Raw genomic sequence first — 25770 nt, forward strand, 5'->3', positions numbered from 1 at the left:
TTTACCCGGTCAAATCAGTGCCCGGAGTCGGAAAGTAATACAGTGGTGACCGCGGGAGCCGCCACCTGCCACTCCGGACGCCGCTCCGGGCCCTCCTGCGCTAATCGTGACAAACGACCGGGGTTATTTCGCCGGCCATCCTCGCCCGACTTCACTCGATTACGTTACTTACCCCCTGTTCTGACGCCCAACACCACCAATTCTTCGTGTTCTACAAACATTGAGGATGCGATTGACTCCATCTAAAAGGATGTTTTTGCAAAGGAGATGGTCGAGGAGATTCGTAAAACAAACGCTGACATTGGGAAACCAGAGGAACGCACTGAATTCTTTTCCAATGTATAAAAACATGCGCATTATCAACAAAACAGATGAGACTCTTTTTGAGGGTGAATCTTCAAAACCACTAAACTACGTACATCTCGCTCCTTATTCAAAATTTTGCGAATTTATTTTATGGAAAGCTCTGTATTTCGGGCCCCACTACTGGGAAAGTTGCAAAATTAATACTTACTGCTGATAAAAATTTAATAAAAACTTGATAAGCAACCCGATAGTAATCAGTTTTTGTTTTTGTTTTTATTTACTTTTTTAAGACAACAATCTCTTTTGTACATTTATAATAAATAATAAATATTACAAAAGAATTGAGTTTCATGTTATGTAGTTGGGTAACAGAAAAGATATCACCGTTATAAAATAGGATTAATTTTTCTGAAGGTTATTTACTACAAAATAATTGTGGCAATGTTATATCATTTTTATTAATTGTTACAATTTTTAAGTAAAAAAGCGAAATCGTTCAGACTCGAAAGAAAATGGACTTTGAAGCGTTCCCCGAACTAAAGAATGTCTGATTTATGAAAAGATATCCACCTGCCAAAATAGTTCGTTTAATTTAACGATACATGTTAAATAGGTACTCTCTCTAAATTACTCCAACTATTATTAGATAGGCACTAGGTGATATCACAGGTACAATTAATTTTTAATTCTTTTTAACGTCAAAATGCAGTCAGTTTATGACAAACTAAATATTTAATTTTTAAAATGCAAACATTAGCTATTTATTTGGTTATTTATTTCATTGCAGGAAGTCAACAATTACATATCAAACTGTTCTGTATTGTGTGCTTTGTTTTAACGAATTATACGGTTATTGATGTTATTTATTTTAAATGTTGCTATGACGTTAAAACCTGTGATCGCCCCATTTTGTAAATTACATGTGTCCCGCTTTGGTCTCATTTTTCTCTTTCGCACGGCATTACAACACGTGCGATATGTCTTCAGAGGTATCCAAGCTGTCGATAATGCCTCTTTAATTTTCTACAGAAGCCTCTATCTGTTTACGCGGTTTAGATTTCCCGATTAGATGGTAATCTTATAATTTAAGTGCCCTTAGTTTAATGCAAACGTATTACATAATAATGTTTGCTCTCCATTCAGGATTCGCTTAATCTTAAAGTTTCAGCCGTCGGCGTCGCTGCCGGTTTCATGTAACGCGAGCCTGGTAGCGGTGTTGTACATTATTGATGGCAATTGTCCGCTAGATTTAACATATTCAATATCTTGAATAACTTGCCGAGGAATTCTTTTCCAAGAGGATAAATTCAACGGGGGTCTATAGGGTGCACAATTTCTTTTACGAGCGGCGCTTTTAAAGGCGGGGCGCAGACGCCAGGCTCGTTTGATCCCGCAGAGCTTCGCATACCCTCGGATCCCCACAAGCTCATGGAGTCGAATGCTCTTCTCACACACGTTCCAGCATCCGGACTTTAGTCTATCACCGTCTTCGGAGAGAGGTGGTAGTGGTACATGATCACGTTCCGGGCGTGAACTTTACTGGTTTCAACTTCGACACGATCATGTCACTGACGACGCCGACGGCGGCTGCTGATTTTTCTTCCATTTCCTGAGTATTGTACTGAACGCCACCCCAAAACGTTTTTCTCTATTATTGGGGTGAATTATGCGGTTGTGTCGAAAGTGGGGCGCGAGTTTATAGACGGGTGGTCGACAGGGCGCCTCGTTAGTTTCGTTCCAACCACCGAGTGGTAATGTCGCTCCGGCAGTCACGCGAGATACGAGCCATGAGCTAAGACTTTTTCTTGGTTGAACGAAAAACCGTGATGATGGCTGTTCCTGTCGGATTTTTCGTGATGTGCTTGGTGACGTGTGTTTTCGGTGACGAGGCTCCTCCGACGGATTCTTCTTCGCAACCCCTCCGATATGAGGCCCCCGACGACTGCCAATGGTGGATTCGCGAGTCCGCCGTGACGGGCGGCCAAGACGAAGTGGCCTTAACGTGCAATCTAAGGACCATCAACAGCGAATTTGACACGACCAATTTCAGTGTCATCCCTTCCGAGCACACCACTTCCCTTCGCATCGAGTGTAATGCGGAGATCATGTCCCGGAGCAGCTTGGACGACCGGAGTTTTGTCCATTTGACGAAATTACGAGAACTCGAACTGGAACATTGTAAATTGGGCCGGTGGCCCGCCGGCACTTTACTGGGACTTCGGGATTTGAGAAATTTAACTGTAAGGACCCACAATACCGACTGGCCGGCAATGAATTTGGATTTCGCAAAAGATAGCTTCGCGCCGGTGAGACAGTTAGAAAGACTGGATCTGAGTTGTAACAACATTTGGTCGTTTCCGGAAAACATTTTCTGTCCGTTGATTAACTTAGTGGCTTTGAATGTCAGCGAAAACCGACTCCAAGACGTGAGCGATTTGGGGTTCCGGGAAAAAGCTCCCGGACTACCGCAGCCTCTGATCAGTGTTGCAGAAGACGACCAGCCGCATCATGCTGAAACTACACGCACGTTCGCACATCCATGCAGTTTAGACATTCAGGTACTTGACAGTTCATATAACCATTTTGTTTTAATTCCGGCTAACGGGTTCAGTGCGCTCCGGCGACTCCGGGAACTTTACATTCACAATAACGAGATTTCGATGGTGGCGGATCGCGCCATCGCTGGACTGAAAACACTACAAATATTCGATCTTTCCAATAACAAAGTAGTTGCGCTGCCATCAGAACTTTTCAAAGACTGTTCTAGCTCAATAAAGGAAATTTATTTACAAAACAACTCCATTAGTGTACTCGCTCCTGGACTTTTTTCGAATTTGGAGCAACTTTTGGCATTAGATCTGTCAAAAAACCTCTTGTCGAGCTCGTGGATCAACTCAGAGACGTTCGCCGGTCTGATCCGCTTAGTACTTCTGAACTTGTCATATAATCGTATCACGAAATTAGAGCCCGCTTTCTTTAGGGACTTGTACACCCTGCAGATCCTCAATTTGGAGCACAATTCCTTGGAAACTATTCCCGCTGACACGTTCGCTCCTATGAATAACTTGCACACGTTAATTATTTCCTACAATAAAATCACGTACCTCGACGCATACTCGCTGAACGGGCTGTACGTTCTGTCTCTGCTGGCGCTTGATAATAATCTCCTCGAGGGAATTCATCCTGAAGCTTTTAGAAACTGTTCCAGTTTACAGGACTTGAATTTGAACGGTAACTCACTGAAAGCCGTGCCGCTAGCGCTCAAAGATATGCGTTTACTTCGTACAGTGGATTTAGGCGAAAACCTGATCTCTACCCTTGACGATCCCGGTTTCCGGGGCATGAGCAACTTGTACGGCTTGCGGTTAATCGGAAATCAGCTTCAAAACATCAGTAAACGTGCATTCAACGATTTACCGGCATTACAAATTTTAAATCTCGCCCGCAATAAGATTCAGAGGGTGGAAAAGGGGTCTTTCGAGTCGAGCCCGAATCTTCAAGCGATACGTCTCGATGATAACCTCTTGACGGATGTTGAAGGCCTCTTCGCCAATATTCCAAGTTTGTTATGGTTAAACGTATCCGATAACCAAATTGAATGGTTCGATTACTCGCTCATTCCCAAAGGATTACAGTGGCTAGACATGCACAAAAACAGCGTCCGCGAATTGAGCAATCGCAATAATTTAGAGATGCAATTACGCCTGCAGACTTTGGACGCTAGTTTTAACAAATTGACGAGAATTAACGCAGCTGCCGTGCCCAGCAGTATCGAACTGTTATTCCTAAACGACAATCTCATAACGTCTGTTGAACCACATACTTTCTTTAAGAAGACTAACTTGACGAGAGTCGATTTGTACGCGAATCAGATTGTTAGCATGGATTTGAATGCTTTGAGGTTAACTCCGGTGGATCCGGAGCGCCCGCTGCCTGAGTTTTATATCGGGGGTAATCCGTTTCAATGCGATTGCACCATGGAGTGGCTGCAACGCATCAATAAATTGGACCATTTACGCCAACACCCACGAGTTATGGATTTGGAGAGTATTTACTGCAAGCTTTTATACAATCGGGATACTAATTACTTGCCGCTGATGGAAGCTGAATCGTCGCAGTTTCTTTGTACGTATAAAACCCACTGTTTTGCACTTTGTCACTGCTGCGATTTCGACGCTTGCGACTGTGAGATGACCTGCCCTACTAACTGCACATGTTATCACGACCAGTCGTGGTCCGCCAACGTTGTTGAATGCTCTGGAGCCGGCTACACTGAAATGCCTAGTAGGATACCCATGGATGCCACGGAAGTATATTTAGATGGAAACAATTTTGGTGAACTGTCTAGTCATTCGTTTATTGGGCGCAAGAATTTAAAGATTTTGTATGCCAACAATTCCAACATCGCCGCGGTTTACAACCATACATTCAGCGGATTGCGTCGATTAACGATTTTACATCTTGAAAACAATAAAATAAAAGAGTTGCTGGGGTTCGAATTGGCAACTCTGGAAAATCTGCGGGAATTGTATTTGCAAGGAAATATGATTCATCATATCGACAACAGAACGTTCTTGGAGCTAAAGCAGCTGGAAGTCTTACGTTTGGATGGGAATCGTTTGAATTCTTTTGAAGTTTGGCAATTCGCACTAAACCCATATTTAGTGGAAATAGGATTAGCTGAGAATCAATGGTCCTGCGACTGCCACTACGTGCAAAAGTTCAAGGGGTGGTTCAAGGCAAACCACGGAAAAGTATTGGATGCCGGAAAAATCGTTTGTATGTTCAGCAATATAACGAAAGCTGTTGGTCCCTATATGGCCGATTTCAACGCAACTGCTTGTGCCGCATACACAGGCGGCACTCGTGCTATCGTCGAGACGCAAGTTATGAATGACTATTTGCCTTTATTGTTGGTAACAATGTGTGTTTTTTTGGCTAGCGTCGTGATCGTTTGCGGCGCCTTTTATTACCGTCGCGAGTTACGCGTGTGGATCTACTCCAGGTGCGGCTTAAGAATGTGTTACAAAACAACCGCGTTCGAGGAACAACAAGACAAAGACCGCCTTTTCGACGCCTATGTCAGCTACAGCGTGAAAGATGAGGCTTTTGTAAGTCAGGTCCTGGCTCCAGGTCTCGAGTCCGGGGAACCCGGTTACAGACTGTGCCTGCACTACAGAGACTTTAACGTGTCCGCGTACGTTGCCGATACGATAATCGAAGCAGTAGAGTCGTCTCGTCGGACGATAATAGTCCTCTCTAAAAACTTCTTACATAACGAGTGGTGTCGGTTCGAGTTCAAATCCGCCCTGCACGAAGTGCTCAAGGACCGACGCCGCCGTCTCATCTTCGTCGTCACCGGCGACCTCCCGCAGCGTGACTTGGACCCAGACTTGCGCCTTTATCTCAAGACAAACACGGTGATCGAATGGGGTGATCGCCAGTTCTGGCAAAAACTACAATTTGCGATGCCAGATACCCGAAGGCCGTGCATGCACCAAAGGTCGTCTGCTAACATCTATGCCACGGCGGCGCCATCACATTTTGAACGCTCCAGGAGTCCCGTGCTGCCGCCTCCACCACCGCCAGGGAAGATGCCGCCGTTTCTGCACCATCCCTCCAGCTTACCCAGAGATGCTCGCACAATGCCGCATCCTCTGTGGGCGTAGCGGATGTTCAGCCGCAGGTGAGAATGTTTCCATATATTTGCTTAACCCTTGTTTACTCGAATACGATTCGTTTAGCTTTTGCAGATGTTTCACGGTCGTTCGTCGGGGTAATTATTATTTAGGGATAGCGCGGGCACCCCATTGTTTTCTGGAAACATATTCGAATTCGCGAAATTACAATTATTCACCTTTTTTACCACCGACGGTGCGTATTTGTTTGCGTGAGCGAAGAGGGGAGTTACTCATTTTCGCACCCCATACAAACCAAATTGGATGTCGGTTGCCCTAGAGAATTAATCTCCATCAAGTGAACTTTAATAATTTTAATAGGTACTTGCGCTTCAAAGATGAATTAGCTTCACACAAAACTTTAAGAAGTTTATGAGTATTTGATGATGGCGACAAATTATTAGTAGGCTGAATTTCCGTATTAGAACTTTACACAATAATACAGTTTCCTCTCTTAACTCAAATAATAAATTTATGTTTAATTTAAAATGATACGCTCTTAGTAGGCGAAGTTCCTTGTACATTATGAGAAGCTGTTTCTTTGCTTCACAAATATCTCAAACAAGAGTAAATAATTCGCCTGGCTGCCGTTGAATCTAAATTCCGAATATGAACTAAAATCGACGAAGTAGTTGCTAAACTATGGGAGTTAAATCACTTTTCGAACAACCAGTCATATTCTCTTAAAACTATTGGTGTGGAAGCAACGCTAAACTTCTGTCATTCATTGCTTCATACTCGATCGAATTGAGCTTTCCATAAGTTGAAATGAAAGAGTTGAACATATCATTTTGTTTGCTAGAGTTTTAAAATTTCATAGACTGGAATAAGGTCGAAAGGAATAAACAGATGCGTTATTATTCCATTCCAACGGAAAGAGGTCAATTGAATTAAATTATTTAAACTTATTTAATTACTGTTTTAAATTCGTGAGTGTCGTTTGAAATGGACAGTGATGGACACGCTATATTCCGAAAATTTTTGTTGGGTGGACACTTCATTTTTATACAAATATACTCGTATATCCTGTCAAAGTTTGAACTGATCTTTAGGATTAATGAGTGGCAGTTATTGTTTGAGAATTTTTAGTTTTGTCGTGGTAATTTTTGTGTTTAATAAGGATAATTTATAGTGTGTGAATATTATTGATTTGTATGTACAGTGTATGCTAATGATCCTGTTGCGCTTGTCATATGCATAAAATACGTTGACATGATAATTTATGGTATCTTATAAATTAGATGACAATGGTGAAATGAATTTGATGTCGAAGCAAATTGCCAACTCCAAGTTATGTCATTTATTAATTCGTATAACAGTTTGAAACTCGTAAATGTAGCTTTTAGACAGTTTGTGACTTTTAAATAGGAATCGATCCTTTGTTTTTGGTAGTTTCTGTTGCTGGAAAATTAATTTAATTATATGGATGACAAATTACTATTGATGTTGGAATTGTTCAGAATCCGATTCTGGACGTTTGAGAACGCTGCCGTCGACAAGCCCAGATAATACGTAAACAACAAATAATAGAAATCCAACATCAATTCCTTTTGAATTGGAAATTAAATTTTATGAAGTAAAGTTTGGATTGTCCTCTTCTGTCTTATTAGGGGCTATTCTGTATCGAGTCGGTTAAATTTAAAGGGTGGTTAAATTTTAAAGGTCCTTTAAAACGAAATTCCTATTCTGTATCAGCCAAGTCCGTTAAAATTTTAACCTAGGTACGTTAAAAAGCTGCTTATTTTAAGGGCTAGTCGAAGCCATCCCTTAAATTTAATAGGGTTTCTGTTTGACAGTTCGATGCTTGATATTTTTATAAATATTGCAATTATAACATAATTCTTCCACAAATTTGTTGCAACTCAAAAATGGCATTGGATGGTTTAATACATTTGATAATTATGCATGATGAAGAAGATCGAATACGAAGGTAAAATTAGAGGTTAGATTATAGATGTTTATCTAAAACTTAAATTATTTGCAGAAATGAAGTCCGTATAAAACACCGACACTTGAGAGATTCAAGCGATCCATTTACATTGCCGGATAAATTATTTATAAAATTGTTTAATTGTTGGACCAACTCTTCCCATTTGTTTTCAAATCTCTCCAATTCAACAGCATTTCTGGCTCTGCCCTCAATTAAGAAATGATGTTCCTCGAAATATGCAATTAAACCTTCTTTTTGTTTTTTGGTAATTCTTGGAGCTCTCGACATATTTATTTAAACTTTTAAACAAAGTAAGGTAGAGGATCAATTAGACGCACCAAGCACAACCACAATAATGAACACAAATTCTAGATCAAAATAACTTACCTTCTTGTAATAAAATAAGATGGAAAGAAAATCAGCACGTTTCGATTATAAATATTTTGCATATTATTATCTTTGACCCAAACTTTGTCTGCTCATGGGTTTTTCGAAGTACATCTTGAAGCCAGATGTTGCATCTAAAGGTGCTATCAAACCAGAAACAAGAAATTTTCATTTTTTGTAGCGTTTATACGTTTGTAACAACGAAACAAATATATTTATTTTTTTATTTGCTTCGTTTGAATTTAAGTCGATGTCACATAAAGCGCACGCGCACGATCACAACAGCCTACTTTCGGGTCAGAAAACCTACCACCATGGCTGGTTCACAATCGAATTAACAGACGTACGTTAAAATTCTCCATTTTAACGTACTACGTTTATTTCATGATACAGAATAGCTATTTAAACCCCGCACCGTTAAATCGGACTATTTTAACCTACCCTTTAAATTTAACAGACCCGATACAGAATAGCCCCTATTGTCCTTTTGCTTCGGTGGCAATGAATGGGTGCTCTAACTATAGGCCAACCCGACTATTGTACTTTAAAAGGATAGGAGGAGCACGGTGTGTCTCACCGTCTCTGTTTTCTTTCGTGTTAAAACGAGACGTTCTGTAAAGTCATACAAAGGATGCAGGTTTCAGTTTAACTAAGTCCTTTGGGTCGAGGTCGCTGTGAGAAAAATATCGGTTGACATTTTTCGAGTGCACATATTATGTATGGGGTACAGTCCTGCGTAAAGCACTTGGTAAACAGACCCTAAAGAATTCTACACTTGGAGTGGGTATGCCTGGTTAACTGTACAAATATTTGGCTTCCACTAGAAGGGACATTATGCAACACAGCGATGGATTCGACTAGAACGGCATTAATTGTCAGAGGAGTGTTGGCGATATTTCACCGTGACACTCTTGTTCTCGCGTTTTTTGCTTTATGGGGTTGTTTCTTACGACATTATTGCCCCGCGGCAGTTGGCGCTACCGTCTACAACTAGAGAATTATGGGTGAGGGGCGAGACCTCATAGCCGGAGCATGATTTCCCCATTACATTTCGAGGCCGGGCTCGAACCGAATTCGTTTCAATATGAAGCCTACCCTGTAATTTCTTCGCCATTGGAAACCCCAACTCTGGGGCACGTTCGCAACGGAATGTTAATTGTCTCGATTTGCTCCAATATGTGCGTCGGGGAAATTATCTTGAAATTCTAGTTTCATACGTGGCGAAAGAACGATTTCCAATGCTCGGATTCTAAATACAGATCTTGTTAAAAATTGATGGAATAAAAGCGAGCAAAAAATTCAGTCAGTATTCAGTGCAATCGAAATTTATTATCGTAGGTAAATAAAAAAAACTTTAAAGGTACCGAATTTTAGGTCATTTTTAGTTAACAAAGTTAATAAAGTTTGAAATCTGTAAAAATGCGAATTTCCACAAACACATATGATTGCTTCGAAGAGATAAAATCTGAAATGAACTCGTTGGTGCTATTGACAGAGCATTGAAGTAATAAGGCGGTTCCCTTAAATCTGCTTCGTAATGTGAAAGCGCCTAACTAGGTGGATCCCGCCGTAATTTTCATCGGCACCCAAACCTCCAACATTCATATAACCTAAGTCGTTCTGATCCCTTCCCATCAGCCGTCTCGGTCATTATACAATAATGGAACCGCTCCCGAAATATAGTAATCGCATCTGTCGTCTTTCAAGTGCAGGTATAAGTCGATGTCTCCAAGCGCATCCGGCTCTTTGACCGCCACTCGTTTTAACAATCACACAATTTGCGATTTTATGCCCAGGTGAACCACTCTCGGTCTCCCCGACATAAAAGACAAATGTCTAAACCAGCTCCAAAATATGTCTTTGTGTGGATTAGAATCGAGAAAAGAAGATGCGGTTGGCATTGTCGACGTCCCTGCGACTGCCATTCGTTCAATGGTCGTTCTGCCATCGATTATTCGATTTATTCGAGACGTCTCACTAACAGAAGAACGACTTTTGAACGCTTCCACCATTCGAATTGCTAACTAGTTTTTTTTACGTCGATGAACGGCGACTCTCGGTCTATTTCCGGTTAAGCACGGAAATGACCTGCCGATAGTCAAATGATGATCAGTTCGTTAACGATATGCATTGTGCCAGATCGGAACGGTAATCCGGTAGCTCTACGTAGCTTCATTTATTCGAGATTCCGCCCTTCTGCCGCCACCGCGCGCCTCTGACCCCGACAAGGGTCGCCGTTTTATGATCCGGACTTACATCCAACGAAAATAAACCGCTTCTCGATAAAATTTTATCAATTCATCAACTTAATGCAGGAAAACCGTGAAAAAACCCGACGACGAAATTACTGCTTCACCAGAGAACGGAAGCGCGAAGTCGGAACGAACGGAATCGGGAATCCAGCAAATGATATATTTTGTACACAATAAAGCTCCGAATTCCAAATATACCAAGTAAATCTTACATTTAGACAATGGCAATATTATCTTAAACTCCCTGGCATTGCTTGATTTGATCACACATAATATTACAACCGATCTCCAATAATATTTGTCCTCAAAGTGTAAGGAAATTTCGTCCTGTGAAATCTCTGAAAGTTTAATTGGAAAATGTATTGCCAGTGCTATTTTATTAATTCGAGATTAAAATGTGTTCCATTTTGCAGCTAAAATTGAAAGGCCGATTAGTTGTGAATTATGTGGTAAAATCAGAATCTATGAAGCTATGAAGCTCTTTCAGTTTTTTGGCAATTTTATTTCATTAGGCTTCCTGTTAATAAATATTTTATTAGCATTTTTTAGGCTCCGTTTCTTAAATAAAGTTAAAAATCAGAGTTCAGAATTTACTTTACCGCCCACATTGCAACATTACAATTTCCAATTAAAATTTGTTATCCAAGTTTCAAGAAAAAGGTGTCTGATCTTTTTTAGCAAGCTTTTGAGGGATTTATATTCATAATATTATCGTCCCAGTTTCTGAAATTGAAACGTTCTCTCCAAATCCGCCCTGTCATTGCATATTAACAAGGAAAATATTCGCTTGTATTCTAAACAAGTCTTTGTTTCCCCGTAAAAGAGTGAAAAGTTTGAAAATCAATAGAAAATGATTAATTAATTTAAAAATGAGGATGTAGAGTCGGTATGAAAAGGGTAGAGAGCTTGGGGGAGATATCGATGTTTCTGTTTTGTATTACGGGTAAGCGCAATGGGGTGTTTTGTTCGGGCATGCCGATGATATCGACACACTTTTTCGTTGTATTGTCCAAATCTTTTATTATTTTTGGCTTTTGTTCATATGTTTAATAAAAGATGATCAAAGCGGCGCGGCGCTTCGTTCATATGCATAAAGCGAACGAAATAAAACGAAAACGGATATTTTGCCATGAATGTTTCTTATTTTCTATGACTGTGGGTGTCATGGGTGAGGCTCCACGTACGTAGGCGGAAGACAATGCTTTTATTTCGTGGGGTTAACAGCAGTTTTTCGGGCGCTTTTTGAAGCCACAAGCTTTTGTCTTCAAATCGTCTGGACGTGGTGTTAAAACCTGTTTCATAGCGATCACTTTCGTGCGGCCGGCAGCTTTGAAACTGTGTAAAACCCTTTCTCTTTTTAATTCTCTAATGGAATTTAAATCGTCTGTGTAAAATCTCCGCAAAACACCTGCTGAAAAAAGAAAAAATTTCTCGCATTTAGATGTTATTGTTGAAAATTGCGGAGCAACACAAGTAAAATTAAATTTTGGTGAGTTATTCCAATGAAACAATAATAATTGTTCTCTTGATTACATTGCAGAGTTGAGCTGAGAAATAATTTAGAAAATAAAATAAATAATTGTAATCAGAAGTGGAATTTATGGTAAAAACGTAGGTCGTTTCGAAGGGAATTTTAATTATTATTTATCTCTTTCCTGCTTCGTCTGTAATTATCGCGACAAAACACAGAAAATTTCCTTTGGTGGTTCAACATCTGTAGAGTATGTGGTAATTTCGTTAACAAGGGCATCTGTCAAACACTGCCTATTTGCATGTGAAAAGCTCAAGTATTGTGCAAGTTTCTTTGTTCGAAACAGGATTGTAGTGGAGTCAACCAGAGATTAGCGAGTCGTTTATACATTAATCCTTTATGAAATTCGCTCAAATGGAGGTAATATTTGGCTTCAGTTTGACAGAAGCCTACAAAACAAGCATGTTTGTTAGATCAAGTCACAAAGGCACTTTTACTGCCCCGTCAGGAAAGTAAGCAGAATCAGCGAATTAAACTGGCAATTTCAATTAATTAAAGGAACGTTCAGCATTACGCAAGTTGCTATTGATTAGTTGAATAATCTTTAATTAATTAAAAAGCAAACGTATCAGCCAAGTCGTTTTTGATGCGATTAAAAAAGTATTAATTAAAAAGTTGGATGCAATCCGTTCTGGAATTCAATTACCTTTGAGAGAATTTAATCTCGTCAAATGAAACTGAAATTTGCGACGAAATTATCTTATGATTCCTAGAGGACGGAATACGAAGGAGTTAAATTAAAAAAGCAACCGTCGGTCGTCCATCAAATGCACCGCCTACGGCGGGATTTCTGGATAATCGGGCTTACGAATTCGAGTCGAACAGGCGCAAAGGGCAGGTAATAATTCCGCTGCATAAATTTTAATACATATTTATGAGACCGCGACAGATACGAGAGCTTCCAGCCACTTTGCAAAGACTCTAACTGAAGCTTTGGCAGGACGAGCCTCAAGCACGAATTTGCAATCAACTTGAGTTTACGTTCGCATTAAAACACGTCAGGGCCAATTTTTCACTGCTACATGCAATAGCTCGTAATTGTCGGGTTTGCGCCAAAAACTTCGTTCAATTATCGGCTCTAATTTATCCAATTACCTCTGCAAAAAGCCAAATGGGACGCGTACTAAATACCATTAAAACGCACTCGTTTCCATTTACATATGAGCTCTGTGGTTGCCACGCATTAAAAAAAGATTCCTGCTAATTGCTGTGAACGTCCATTATTTCTCTTATTAAGTCAATTCTTTGATTAAAATTGGGTAAAATGTCCACCATTTTTGGGACTAACTTGATTCAGTATTCAGTATTTTGCTCATCTTTTTGAGGACATTTAGTTGAAAATTCAGTTTATTTCCTGTATGAATGAAAATGAGATTACTTTACTGAATAACATAAATTAAACCGAAAATATCTAACAAAGCAATAACAACTTCATCGTGCTATCTGTGCGAATATTGGTGAATATCCAATAATGACGTTGTTGCCGGCGGCGAATGAAAATAATTTCTTGTAATTTAACCGCAGCATGCTCATATGTCTCACCATTTTCCCCATTTAATAAAACCGTTATGTTGAAAAAAGCGGGGTCTTAATGGAGTCGAGGTCTGATTAAGTCATTAAAGGTAGTTTAGTTAATGCTAGCTTTTGAGTAATAGCAATACAGTCTTAATTCAAATGCGATTAGTTCGATATAATTTCGTCTTCGTGCCAATCATATAGTAATTTCGACAGTCCGGCTTTTTCGAACCGAAAAAAGGAGATTACTTTTCACGTCTGGTGCAAAAAGTACGTGCGCCGTTGTATTCGATATGAGATTTTCATTAAAAGAGCGCATGTGTGTTGCAAAAATTCTTGGTCGAAGGCAGCGAACTGTGAAGAACGAGCACCGACTTCGTTATATCTTTCTGTGGCGCCACAACAGATAAATAACTTTTCCTACACTTTTTATCGATCGCAATTTCAAATTTAGAATTTTGGGGAGAAAAACGCCCTTTCGCTCGTAATAAATAGTTGTACATAAATAAGCTGGCGGGTCGAATTAATGTAACCAAATTTATGGATTATTTTATAAAATATTGCCGTTGGTCCTGTAATGTAACAGCAACACTGTAAATAGGCAATTTCACTTTGAAATTGTATTCAAATTATATTTAATTTCTTTCATGAAATATGCATGCCGGTTTAATTTGTTTTGAATTGTTTTGATTCGAAAATTTGACTCGCTTTTTCGTCTTTTATTGGGAGAATTTTTCACAAAGTGAATCAAAGGGATTGGTTGATTGAAAAAATTCAGCTTTGTTGAAGCGTTATAGAGAAGACGAAAGACGAACGAAAAAGTTCGGTTACGACTGCTCGCTTATTGAAACAGATTTTTCGTAAATATCGTGTTTTGTTTTTATTTCAAGGGCAGAAAGAAATAGGGCGGAAACCAACGAATCGAAGAAAAGAGATAATTGTCACCCTTAGGAATTGACTTCTGAAGTCAGAAACTGCTGTTCCAATAACTTCGAGGATTGATAGCATTTTGAAAAGCATCTAAGATAAACACATTAATTTCGCTTTTATTGCTCTTTTAATCTGCTTGTTACAACTGCCGTAAACTACTTGGTATGAAAAGTGGAATTGCAGGGATTTTCCTCAGGTTCATGGGAAAGCAGCTAACTGTGGAGAAGGCAGCTTAGAAGAGAACTATGATGATAAGTGATGTCGAGCACTTAATTAAAGTAACGTATTACAAGCTCGTTGAGATAATTCTCTTCCACGTTCGATAACAACGCTAATAGAATCGTGAAACGACCAACTACAAATTACAGAGATGAAAAACAACAACATGAAAAATGGAGATTTATAGACGGGCCTAAATTCGCAATTTCATTTAATTCGACGTCATTACGCATTCCTATTTTTATGCGGGAGTAAACATCGTGGGCAGATCTGATAACGTTGCTATTGATGTTCAACTCTTCTCATCTCCAAATTCATAAATTGGAAATATAATACGACCGGCTCTTACGTGCTCGTTAAAAATAATAGTACTCTTAAGCGTGAAATTAATAAGCGGGAGAATGAAGAATGTTGTCTGCTATCTTTACATCAGGTTTTAGACACTTTTATCGGCAAAAAGTGCTTATTTACAAAAAAGAAGCATTCCGTACGTTTTACGATTTAAAAGTTTCTTTTACAAACCCAAACTAAAATAGCGAGGAACTAATTTATAGGTGAAGAGAATAGCGGTTTGAGTGGTTACGGAATTTGGCAGGCGCGAGAAGCTGATCTGCTTCAGTGAACCAGTTTAAGGCGATCAACTTTTGATAAGTAGTTATGATTATCTATTTTGTGTAAATTGAATCCTGAACGCAACGGTATACGAGAGCTTTGTATGAGCATCGACGATTTCGAGCAAAAAAAAGATAATATGCATGCGGAGGATCCACCGTTATAAAAACCACGCCAAGTTATTTGGGCTAGTTCTGGGTGAAAATTACAGTTTTGATTATTGATGTTCTCATTTCTAATATATTTCCTGTACGCTAATAATAAATTGAACAATTTAGCACAGACGAACTAGTTTTTAAAGTATAAGGCCAAATAGTTAGTCTAGGTATGTGGATACCAATGGACGTAATTCGATCATGCCGATATTATTCTTGCGGAAAATGGACTGTTCATACCAAACATTTTTATGAACATTACACATAAATGGCTTGCAGTTATTTTTGAAATCGTTTGTTCGATCTAAATTTTTTTGGTTCAACGATTTTTGTTCGTTATATCAAAATTCTACCATTCTGCGTTTGTGCCTAAAACACAACGATAAATGTAACAAATTTAATATGGCTGTATTAAAAACGCGAAATATGAGATGAACTGATATTGTCATTTGAAATTCAAAAATCATGTTGAACGAGATATTTCGGTTGAAAATAGTTTGGTATCGCTGTTGGTGTAATGTGGGAGATTTTTTCGGTGTAACTAATGGCGTTTGTCAATTCAACAAAAACGCCGGCCGTTTCTGGAAACTGTTGTGTATTTAGTGCCAGTCAAAGCATGAATAAAACAATTACACATGGCGAAAAAAATCAGTGGCACAGGACGTGAGAAATGGTTACGAAGCCCCCCGTTAAAAGTGATTATTAAAGTTTTTCGAGGTGGAAATTATCAGCCTAATGCAGAACATCCGCTTCTTGTTAGAGCAGTTTAGTTATTTGAGGCAGCAACCCGGTCGTAGGAAAAAACTTATTATAAACAGTTTGTTTTTTGTGTCACCCAAGAAGAAATTCTCAACGGCTGTCACCCTAATTGAAAAATATCAGTTTACAAGAAAAATATTTCCGAGTGCTCAGATTTTAATTAAAAAGTCTCGAAACAATTCACGCGACCATTTCGGCAAACACCTGCTCAGTCAGCGTGACGGCGCAACTCCGACCTTATTATTAATTTAATCTGTAGGTACTACAAGGAAAAGCGATGGACGGCCGATTTCCTCGTTAACATTCTTGATGACCGTTAAAGTGGCGAAACACAAAAACAGCCCACTTAAAATTCATCTCCGGATCCACTATTTCATTCTGAACAACCTGTTAAATGGGCCTCTAATACTAATTCAAATTGTCAGTCGAGCACCGCCCCTTCCAGACTCAAAACGCAGGAACTATCATCGGAAGATCTGAGACGTCGGTAGCAATTAACATTACGGCAACGCGGTTGCCACGTTCTAAATTATTTAAAATACGTTATAAATCGTCGGTTATCGCACATCTAATGTTTTGGCCCTGTTCCCAGAACAATGGCGCTGGATCTGCTTACAATGGTCTATATATCGCATACAGACTCCGTATTCGGCACACCTTGCCCTCCTTATTCTTTCAAAAACAGCCCTCGTTGTTAATTGCCGTATCGCCGACAGTGTCGAGTGCCTCTTTTCCACTCTTTTTCCAAACAATCCCTGACTTAAGTGGTTTTATGTATGTCCTGGTACCGTTTTTATTCTTTCAAGTATAATTAATTAAAAAGGGTACGGTTAGTGTTATTTATATCCGCTCTTTTAAGCACCCGCTCTTTATCTCGTTCGAATCCGATAGCATCACTGCGCTACCCTTAAACAATACAGGAGGAGACGTTATTAAACTTCATATAGGGTAATGTCTGGCGGTGTTGGGGCACACAAATACTCGTTATAGCCAGGCTATTACGATTAAATTTTGATATTGTACAACTAAGATAAGAAAAACTATAAAGATACTTTTTCTCTCTACTTAGCACTGAAAATTTCATTCAATAAAACCGGAATATAGATAACAACGAATATTGTATAAATTTCATCAATAAAGTTTATCCCCAATATAGATTTTCATCACACAATCCATAATCTACAGATTGCGTTTAAAATTTTGAATTTTAACTGAGTGTTCTTTCCACTTGATTGAATTGTTTGCTTTAAATTTGCATCTGTAATTTATTTAAATCCATCAACATTTTTATGCACACCAACACTATAAAATTTAAACAATGAAAACGCCAATAAAAAGCTTTGAAATGTATGAAAAGCGATTAAAGCCCGCACATAAATTAAATACGTGCACTTTTTCTCTGCAAAGTACAAATTGGTATAATTAGATATTCAAATTTAAACGCCACTGTGATAATCAAAATTAGTCCATTTTGTGAAGACATAAATATTAAAATTATGTCGGTATCATTAATCTTCTTAAATTGGTTTATTTTCCTTTGTCAGACAGGGTTAAACCCAAGAAATGAACAAGCTGAGACTAGATGTCAACAAAAAATTGATTATTGTTCTTTATGAGTTGTAAATTTAATTTAATGACCAATTAAAAAGCAGTGTCGGTAAATCACATAATAACGCCATAATAATACGATCTGTAATAAAGCTGTTGATTTCAGCAACCACTCCCTAAAAATTATTAAGTGGAATGAGTTGAAACTTTTTAAAAAATTATGCGATATAATCAGACTTTTATTCTTAAATTGGAAGCCTATTGACTACTGTTTTGTTGTTTCTTTTGCTTAAAGCATAACGCATTTATCTCCAGTTGGTACCAAAACCCTCATTATTGATTAACGAGAAAAAGCTCGTGAGAGAGATTTTCAGATATGAGTTTGAACAGATGAGTCGTTTAGATATAATTAACTGTCATTCAAAATAGGAGCGATAAATTTATAGAAACGTTCATTTTTCATTTGTGTCTAGGACGGTTTCAAGAACGAAAAACTGAATAATGTGTAAAATAGTCCTCTTTTGAATTCTTGGCACACCTTGGGTTTGCCTATTCTCATTTGGACAATAGCGAATGTGACGAACGCTCGGCTCCATGTGGTGGTGCTACAAAGAAAACGGCAAGTCGAAAAATAAGTTTTAATAGGGACAATGGTTTTTCCTTCAAGCTCCGAAATTATGACGGCGTTAAAAGAGAGCAAATTGGTTCTCGAGTCGGGAACTTAATGGTCCACTTGAGTTTTAATTTCCAACCTTATTCTGGATTATTTCGCTTTGAAGACACTCAAGCAACTTTCACACAAGGGTCAAATTTATAGGAATTTTTATCTAAATTGTAAATTATCACAACATAAATATTTACCCTCACGGTACGAGGAAATTACCCACATATTTCCCTTTGTACATAAAAGAGCTTATCTCTTTCATATTCAAATGACGTTCCTGTTTATTCTAATTCTATGTGGGACGGCATTTACTGCGGGGGTTGTTTCACTATCCCCGAAAATAAATAGTGACTAATTTAAAGCCTCAGATAATGCAATGGAATTGGGGCACATCTCGCGTGGTTAAAAAACGCTTACAACATGCACCAGTCCTCGATACACACGAGCAAAAAGATAATCTCGTTAAAATAGCACAAAACACTTTCGGGGGTTTGTTTGGCTGACGGATCGTGGGCTAAATCTCCTTCAAGTGGAGGGTTTGTTTTGTCCTTGTCTTAGTCCTATATCACCATCATTACCTCTCATCAGAGACGATTGTTTAAAATTTGCCACGCTGGTGGCGGACCCAACACCATTGTTGTTTCGTGAACTGTTAATTACATGCAGGATATGTGGAGCTAATAATGAATTAATAACGGCTGGGCCTTTCACATTGGGAAATGCTCATACGTCACTCTGACAGGTCTTAAGTAATGCAAGGTTCGGAACGATTTTCAGCTCAGCAATAATTTCGTTTAATAAATTAGCGCATTTCAATCGGATCATCCATAAATTTTTTAAGTGGTCTTGAGATTTTTGGTCGAGAAATCATCGCTGGATTATTGATTTCGTTTCTCTGAATATAACATTATTAGTTCATTTTCATAAGCATCCATCAAATATCGAAGTTGGTAAATAAAAAATGCGCACTTTAACTGAATGCATAATGCGACAGATTCTGTCGAGCTGTCGAGAATCATGAATCGTCATTAAAAATTTATGAATACAATAATCAAATTACAAATAAAATTGGAGATAACTCTTGCATGGTCGTAATTGTCGGGTTCAGCCAGTTTGAATAATGTCCCATATGTCGTAAATGTGTTGAAGGAGGAAACACAGGACACGTTATCGTTACGAAATCGCGGGTTTGCATTGTGTGAGCCAATGATACGAATCGCTGAGCCCTGCATTTACTGGACTCACCCTTTATAACTGTGGTCAAACGTATTGTTTGGAAAATTCAAACGGTATTATGACTAAACCACCCTCCGTCAGCCTATTATTATGTATCATCGGGATCTAGCGGGTTTCAGTTTCGCCGGTTCGAAATTAATATGAAAGACACTGCAAGGTTTCGTTGACTTCCTTGAGAATTTTATGTATATCTGTACAGAGGGGATGCATATATTATACCGTCGACTGTATCATATTTCAGGGGTGAAGTCGACATTTGTCTAACCATCTGTATTCGAGGTTCGAAATTGCCTGAGAAAATCGCCCTCCACAGATAACAAAACCGACCTTCGTTGACGTTTATTAAACTTAAACGAAAATAAATTAGTTTTTAACAAAACGTTAGCGGCTGAAATTTTAAAATCGGCCAAAGGTCGTTAAAGTTATTTATGTCTTCGGTTTTATCCTGAGTTATTTACAGTTCCAGAAAGAGAGCGATAAACCATAACGAGGGTGGCTATTAATTATTGGAAAATCGTAAACTATGCCGGGGTCTCATTATAAACATCCCCTCACACTAATTAAACTTGTTGTTTGAATAACTTGTCGACTTTGAAGGATATATCTCAATAACCTTAATTGGAATCGACGTTCAGCCATTTTTCTGGTTTGGGGTGAACTCGCCACGGTCATACGGACCATAAACACTCTCATGAGCCATTGCCCAATACATACCCTTGGAATGCATCATTCTGACACATTCGCTCGATTTGCCCTAGTCAACGACGTGATTCCGACAAAAAGTTGATCATCGGGTTCTACCCCACAAAAAGGTGCGCTGGATATAATAACATACATTAAGATCAGGAAAGGGCAAGCTAGGTGTGTGCGGACTGTAATAAAAAACCAAAAACCGTAACCACTGGAAGGTGAACGCGAGGGAGCAGTGTTTGCTTATTTATCAAAAAAATCGGGCTTGGGCGTACAGGGTTTCCACAATTTTTTATCTATTGTCACTTGGGGAACTTTCGATCGCACTTTAAGATGTTTGTACAGCAAGTTCAACTTACTCTCATGAAACGTCGTTTCTGATCGATAAAAGTTAGAAAAATCTAATGATTAAATTGTCTTATTGGTGTACTATTTGATTAATGCAAACTATTTCTCATAGAGTGCAATTGCAACTCGACTTTTTGTCCCGGAAGAAACTAGTTCTGGATAACTGCGCGTTGTTTTCTGGATAATGCAGCACTAAAACTGATCGCTCTGTTGGGCTCTGGAAAAACTATCTAGTTTAGCCTTGGCTGAACTACGTAAGTTTTAAAATTGTAGGGCATGATCATCTATTTTAAAAGATATCTGTCCGCAAACTTTTTGCTTAAGTTTGATCAACAAAGCCTTCAAAAGTTTATAGGATTACATAATTTAGAACTTTACTTAAATACTTCTCATTTAAAACTTTATGTTTGCAGCACTTATGAATAATTCCTATTGTAGAGTAACTAACTTCTAGCTTGCTAAAAGATCTGTCAAATCTGCATGTTCGACTAAGATATTTGCGATTTTAGGTGCGAATTATAAAAACTGAAAAAGCCTGGTGGAAATGTAAAACTGTCACACGTTTTTTGCACAAAAAACAGTACCCGACGCGAAAGCATCTAAACAACAATTGCTTTATTTGTTAATATCTGTGACACGTGAATTTGAACGTGATGCTTTAATAATAGCGTTGGTGTAAACGTCGAGTCTATTGTATTTAAAAATCCCTCATGGAAATTCTGACTCTCACATTTTCTATTTGAACCGTTGCCAGCACCATCCCGGGAGATTGTATATGAAGCGAAATATTTTCATATTTAATCTTTCATTTAAATAAATTTATTATTCCTTAACGAGCGTGTATATTTTGTATCAAAAGAAAGGCAAATAAGATGTAAGAACCTCCTGCCACAAGCTTAGTTGAAACTTTAATTATATCCCAATGTAATGTAATTAAATTTCTAATAAATTCGGACCCTGACGCTCGGCATATTAAAGAGCCAAGAAGGATCATTGTTAGCTTAACGATGGGATTGTTGAACGTTAATACAAGGGAGTATGTTCATTCGTTCCAGAATCACGAATCGCCATAAAATAAAGGCACCAATTAACGCAGCTGCGTGCAAAGTGCGTGCGTGTGTCGAATGACGATTTCCATCGACTTCCACGCCATTATTTACCAGTTCTTGTTTGCATCCGCAAAATATGACAGTTTGCTATCATTCTAACTCGTTGATCGTTGTTGGCGTTGCGGCTTTAGAAATAGCAATGTTATTAAATATAACGTTCTGCCGTGACGGATGAAAAAGGCAATTAAAAGCGTTTCTCTAAATGGTAACAGGTGTCGATTGTTGGTTGTAATTCTGGCATTGTGTGTTGGTGATAAATTGTTGCCCTTGCATGCTACTCTGATCATTTGCTAGACAATACAGGTAAATTATGACAAAGGTGTTTTTATTAATGACGCCGCAATCGTAATTACTACGGAATAATTTACGAAGCTGTGTATGCCGACTGATTTAATGGTTTTAACAGTGCATTATTTTTAGCGCCAGTTTGTGGCGTTCTCTTGCTTTGTTTGAAAACTTGGAACAATTTTAGGACATTACTTCAGGAAGATTAATTTACTAAATGACTGTTTCGCAGTCATTTTTCATTTAATTACACTGTAACTGAGACTTTACAGACACGTATACTAAATTTTGGTTCGAAATTACTTCCATAAACATTGACTAGGTTTTGGTATCATGGACTATTGAGAGTTCTAGGACTATTATTCTCTTTTTATAACTGTGGAGAGATTGTGGGGGACTTGTTTTCAAAATTATAACAGGTAAAAAATATAGCGACGAATCAGTTAGCTTTTTTGACGTGAAATGCTAAAATCAGGTTGAAATTCCTTTAAAAATAGATCCGTCGACATGACAGCGACAATACATCACCCGGTGTTGTGGATTTTACCGATTTTATTCAAATTTCAAAATGGGTTTTCCAGTTCTGGGAACCATTCAGACGATCTGCCATCTTTCTAAACGCTGACTGGTTTCTTTTTGATCTGCACCATAAAGGCTAAATTTCTTCTGATTTTTATCTATTTAAGATGCAATGGCTGAATCTAGCAACGAAGTTTAAATTGAACTTGAGTTTGAGTTTTTCGGCATGTTTATCTGCTTGTTTATTTTTTTTTGGTACGTACGATTTTCTTTTCTTTTTTCTTCCACTTATACAGGGTCCGGCAACACTTGTGTCCACCCCTAAAATCGTCTTTAATTTTAAAGTTAAAATTTTGAAAATTTGCGTAGGTACGCTCACAGTTGACAAGCTCTAGAAGCTGACGCAAAAATTTGTTTTTTATCACGGTTTGGTTGGCGTCGCGACGTTTAAGAAATATAATTTTTAGCGATTTTCGATTTTTTGCGGAAATATTCGCGAATTCAATTTTTTTCCAACATAACTGTGATACAAATATCGGAGTTTTTATTTTAAATCTAATGCAAATTGTGTTTAAAATTTGCGAAAAAAACGCGGTTTTATCAAGTTAGTTTTCAAAATTCTGACAGCGCAGCGGCAAACTACGTTTACACCAAAATTTCACAAGTCACATTATTCACTCTTATAAAGGTTAATTTTGATTCTCACGGGTATGTTGCAGTTTATGGACACCAGAAATCGTTAATTGACATCGACAAATCGACAATTTCACCAATTAAGACTTTTGTTACAATCTAAAGCGAACCAAAAGATAGATGTCATTTGGACACAAGATGTTGACAGATGGGTGTAAACGTAGTTCCCAATTTTGACGTAATAAAATTGGAAACTAACTTGATAAAACAGCATTTTTTTTTCAAATTTTGAAGACAATTTGCATTGAATCTAAAACGACAACTGAGATATTTTTAACACATTTATATTGAAAAAAAATTAAATTAGAGGTTGATATCACAAACCCTCACAATTAACTAAAAATTACACATTTAAGGCGTCGCGACGCCAAAATTATTAGTGATAAAAAGCAAATCTTTGCTTCAGCTTCTAGAGCTTTGTCAACTATGAGCGTATGCAAATTTTCAAAATTTTATTTTTAAAATTAAAGACGATTTTGGGGGTGGACACAAGTGTTGCCGGACCCTGAATAATACTGTTGATTTTTATGTTCTTATTCCTCATTTATCACCTCAAGAGAGTTTTTTTTATTTCATAAGAGCCAATTTTTTAAGTTTCTGGGTATATGGGTTTGATTTGATTGGGATTGATCATTATCAGCTCGTAATTGTATATAATTTCTTGGCTGGACGAGACTAGCGGAAATGACGATAATCCTTTAGAACACAATTCCCATGTGATTAACGACACAAATTGGACTGTCTGTGACTGTCACATTGTACACCATGAGTATTATAAATCCATGTGTTCACATTATTGATTGTAATACGCATCTAATTCCACAGATCCTGATGGTAAGCATGCTCATTTTCTGTCCTGAGTAGCAGCTGCAGATCTAACGAATAATTCCGACTTGGAGGTCCTCTGAAAACTTTAGCAAATAAGGAGATTTCACTATTACAAATCAAAAATCACAAGAATAATTTTACATTCAGATAGTATCCAAACACATGCGATTAAAATAATGTTACCGCCTACCACTTTGAATTTATTCTAGAGCTGTATGGGAGTGCAGATAATACCCTCGAGATTTATATACTCTCCGTATTAATGTGACGTGTGTTTTTTTAACAGATAACTGGAAAATTGATCGGGTATAAAGAGATCGCGTTATTTTTATTGCAGCAGAATATGTGCTAACGGCAATTTTTACTTTTAAAAACATCGGATTATTTGAAACGTTCGAATACCTATATCTGTGTGAATGTTCTCTGATTACACATGTTTAGGAAATAAATCGTTCTGTAATTTTGATAATGATCCCTTTTTATGTTTTGTCATGTTTAGTATTGATGAATATAACAAGCCTAATGATTAATTAATATATTGATAAATTGTATTCGTAATAGTTCCGACATTAATTTATTATTTAGGTATCAGAAACATTTAATTGTAATTATATTCAATCATTACTCATTTCTTTGTATATTATTAACTTTATGACAGCGCTCAATTGAGATTGTGTCCTAATTACCAACCGTTGAGGTCAAGTTAGTGACCTAGTATCCATAAACCTCACTTCTAATCTATTTCCAAATTGTAAAAATTAAAGAAAATTCTCCTGAGAGAAAAATAAAGGTTAGGATCAACTTACAGCGAATGGATTTATTACCTCTGGGGTGTATTATAGCAAAGTTTCTTTGAGAACTAAGTACTTCCCGCTATAAATAGATCACGACGTTATATCTCGTTTGATGTAAAAAGACAACGACACAATAGCAGATAGCGATTTTTATTTTCCCATTCAGAGAGTATTTGTCGTGCTAATGACAGCTTTCTTGTGATAAAAAATTCGTTAGATGGAACAAAGCTGAGAACCTAACAAAATCTGTTTCCGAAGCGAGTTGACTGAACATTTGGATGTCTTGTCGACATACCAGTTTACAATGCTACTCGTACTGGTGGAACAACTGCGCCAGAGATGTAACATAAAACTTTATCATGATATTCTTTTGGTTTAGAATTCTCAGAAAGATACACCGGATTTGATTTCTGATTAGCATGGAAAGGAGAGATGTAAATTATACTAATTTTGGTTTTCTTTTTCAGTGATCGACAGCTCCAACGTACGTTCTTTACGAATTAAAAGATGGACGGTCCTTCCTTGGCTACCGAGGTGACTGTGATTGTGATATTTTTGTGAACTTTAAGTATTCTAAATTGATAACATCCATTACGTGGATGGGTACGTTTCTAGTTAATTATTGTTGTTATTTATAATTTATAAAAATGGACTGAAACAGTTTGAAACGAATTTAACTGAGAAATTTATAAATTCGGTCTTGATATATCAATGTTCTTTACATACTGCTTCATGAGCTTATTATTAATAGGTGTATTAAAAATCTGGTGTATAAACTTTCA

The 25770-nt window shown here is 37.9% G+C and overlaps 1 protein-coding gene across 1 annotated transcript; it reads left to right on the top strand.

The window, feature by feature from the left end:
• Positions 1 to 1761: 1761 nt before the first annotated feature.
• Toll-6 (Toll-like receptor 6) lies at positions 1762 to 25543 on the top strand. The gene is made up of 2 exons (XM_088038702.1): positions 1762 to 5992; positions 25456 to 25543. Exon 1 carries the CDS (start codon positions 2133 to 2135, stop codon positions 5973 to 5975), a length of 3843 nt encoding a protein of 1280 aa, XP_087894828.1. The 5' UTR covers positions 1762 to 2132; the 3' UTR covers positions 5976 to 5992; positions 25456 to 25543.
• Positions 25544 to 25770: the final 227 nt, after the last annotated feature.

This window comes from Gnatocerus cornutus, chromosome 6 (genome assembly GCF_029298725.1).
Source record: "Gnatocerus cornutus isolate USDA-ARS CGAHR chromosome 6, icGnaCorn1.1, whole genome shotgun sequence".
Taxonomy (NCBI): domain Eukaryota; kingdom Metazoa; phylum Arthropoda; class Insecta; order Coleoptera; family Tenebrionidae; genus Gnatocerus; species Gnatocerus cornutus.